Source organism: Limulus polyphemus, unplaced genomic scaffold, assembly GCF_000517525.1.
Source record: "Limulus polyphemus unplaced genomic scaffold, Limulus_polyphemus-2.1.2 Scaffold1215, whole genome shotgun sequence".
Taxonomy (NCBI): Eukaryota; Metazoa; Arthropoda; class Merostomata; order Xiphosura; family Limulidae; genus Limulus; species Limulus polyphemus.
Window position 1 is genome coordinate 123,366 of NW_013666825.1, and position 1,810 is coordinate 125,175.

Below are 1,810 nucleotides of genomic sequence, written 5' to 3' on the forward strand. Positions count from 1 at the left end.
AATGTTTACATGAAGGATAATTTTTATAGTTTTGTTTTTATAGTAAAATAAACTAATACATAAGGAAAGCCACAGCACATAATACTATTTCATAATACTATTTTTTTGCTATTTATTTTCCACATTCTTTTATTATTTCGAATCAACAAGGGTTTGGAGTTGACTGTCCGAGTTTCTTCACCAAGTTGTTTCCAAACAAACTCCAAAGATGCGGTGAATTTATATCCTTCATGTAAACACTTTGTTGGTAGACAGTATGGACAGTTTAAACGACGAAAGATAGCGAACTAAGCCTAACATTTGATACAAAAATAACTAAAACTACATATTTTATTTTCAAGATTCCATTTAATTTGTCCATTTCGGATTCAAAACCAGAGGTCTTTTGGTATATAATATTCTCCAACTTATGGAATACAAGCTATCTTTTTAAAATATTATACTCCGTATTAATACAGCGTTTCAGATACTTTTTTATCTCTCATCATCCAGCTGAACTGACGAGTGTCGTATTGAACGAAATGCCATTTAAACAGTAAGTTATAGGAGACAAAATATATGAAATACTATTTTTACAGACCTCTGACTTTCACACCGAAATGGATAAACCAAGAGAATCTTGAAAAAAAAACATTTACGGTTTAAGAGATTTTTATTTTATCCTAAATACGTTGAAATATTTTAACAATAAAACTGTAAATAATACGTTCTAATGTTTTTCAAAACAAAAACTGTGCTGTTAGCATTGTTTAAACTGGTTCTCAAAATGTCCTGGGCGTTAAAAACCTGGGTGTATTTATTAATTCTTTGTGTGTTTTAAATATTGGAAACAAAATATTATTTACTAGAAACAATTTTTTTTTTAATTTTCTAGGAAGACATGGAGACAGGAAAACGCCAAGTGAGTTATCCATTAAGTTATTTTAATCTCGTGAACTTTAACACCATATTAGAATGATGTCACCTTTGACGTGTTACGCAACTACCTAGTACATAGGTTAACAAATCTAAAACTTTGGATTAAATGGACATTGTAAAAAACGAAATTAACAATAAAATATGCACAGTTTTCGTCGAATGAGATTCTGCATTATTGGTTTTTGTATTTAATTTGAGAATTTGAACATATTTAAAACAAACAATATAATGTTAAATTATTGTGATCCAGCTTTTTGTTGAACAGTACATTTACGTCACCTTTGAAGCTATTATATGATGAGTTAGTAACGTAAAGGTGTAGTGTATAGCACAATATGGTGATATTTGATATAACAGTAGTGATATAGTAACACATTGTAATATTAAAATAGTGATATAGTAACACAGTGTATTATTACAATATTGAAATGGTAACACAGTGTAATATTACAATATTAATATAGTAATACAGTGTAATATTAAAATAGTGATATAATAACACAGTGTAATATTATAATATTGAAATGGTAACACAGTGTAATATTACAATATTAATATAGTAATACAGTGTAATATTTCTATAGTGATATATCAATATAATGTAATTGTTACATATACACGAATATTTATGTACAATGCAAGTGTTATGATTTAGATAGCCTTATTATAGCATTTTCTCGTTGTTTTAATTGAGTATTATTGCATCACAATATCTCGTACATGTACAAGTTCTAAGCCTCGGTCAGGATATAAATACGCGTACAAAATGTAGTTCAAGATAAGTTAGACAAAGTTAGTTAGATAGTTAGACTGCGTGATTGTGAGTTTAACCATAGAGAGCGTATAGTGATGATTTCTAAAGTGAACTTATCACCAATTGTATTTTTATAAC

The 1,810-nt window shown here is 28.0% G+C and overlaps 1 protein-coding gene across 1 annotated transcript in view; it reads left to right on the forward strand.

Moving 5' to 3' along the window:
• Nucleotides 1-1,810, forward strand: part of LOC111086579 — a 9,668-nt gene that overhangs the window by 3,253 nt on the left and 4,605 nt on the right. The window contains exon 2 of the mRNA XM_022389954.1: nucleotides 875-901. Within this exon, the coding sequence (XP_022245662.1) occupies nucleotides 875-901 (27 nt within the window). The remainder of the gene's footprint in view (nucleotides 1-874; nucleotides 902-1,810) is intronic.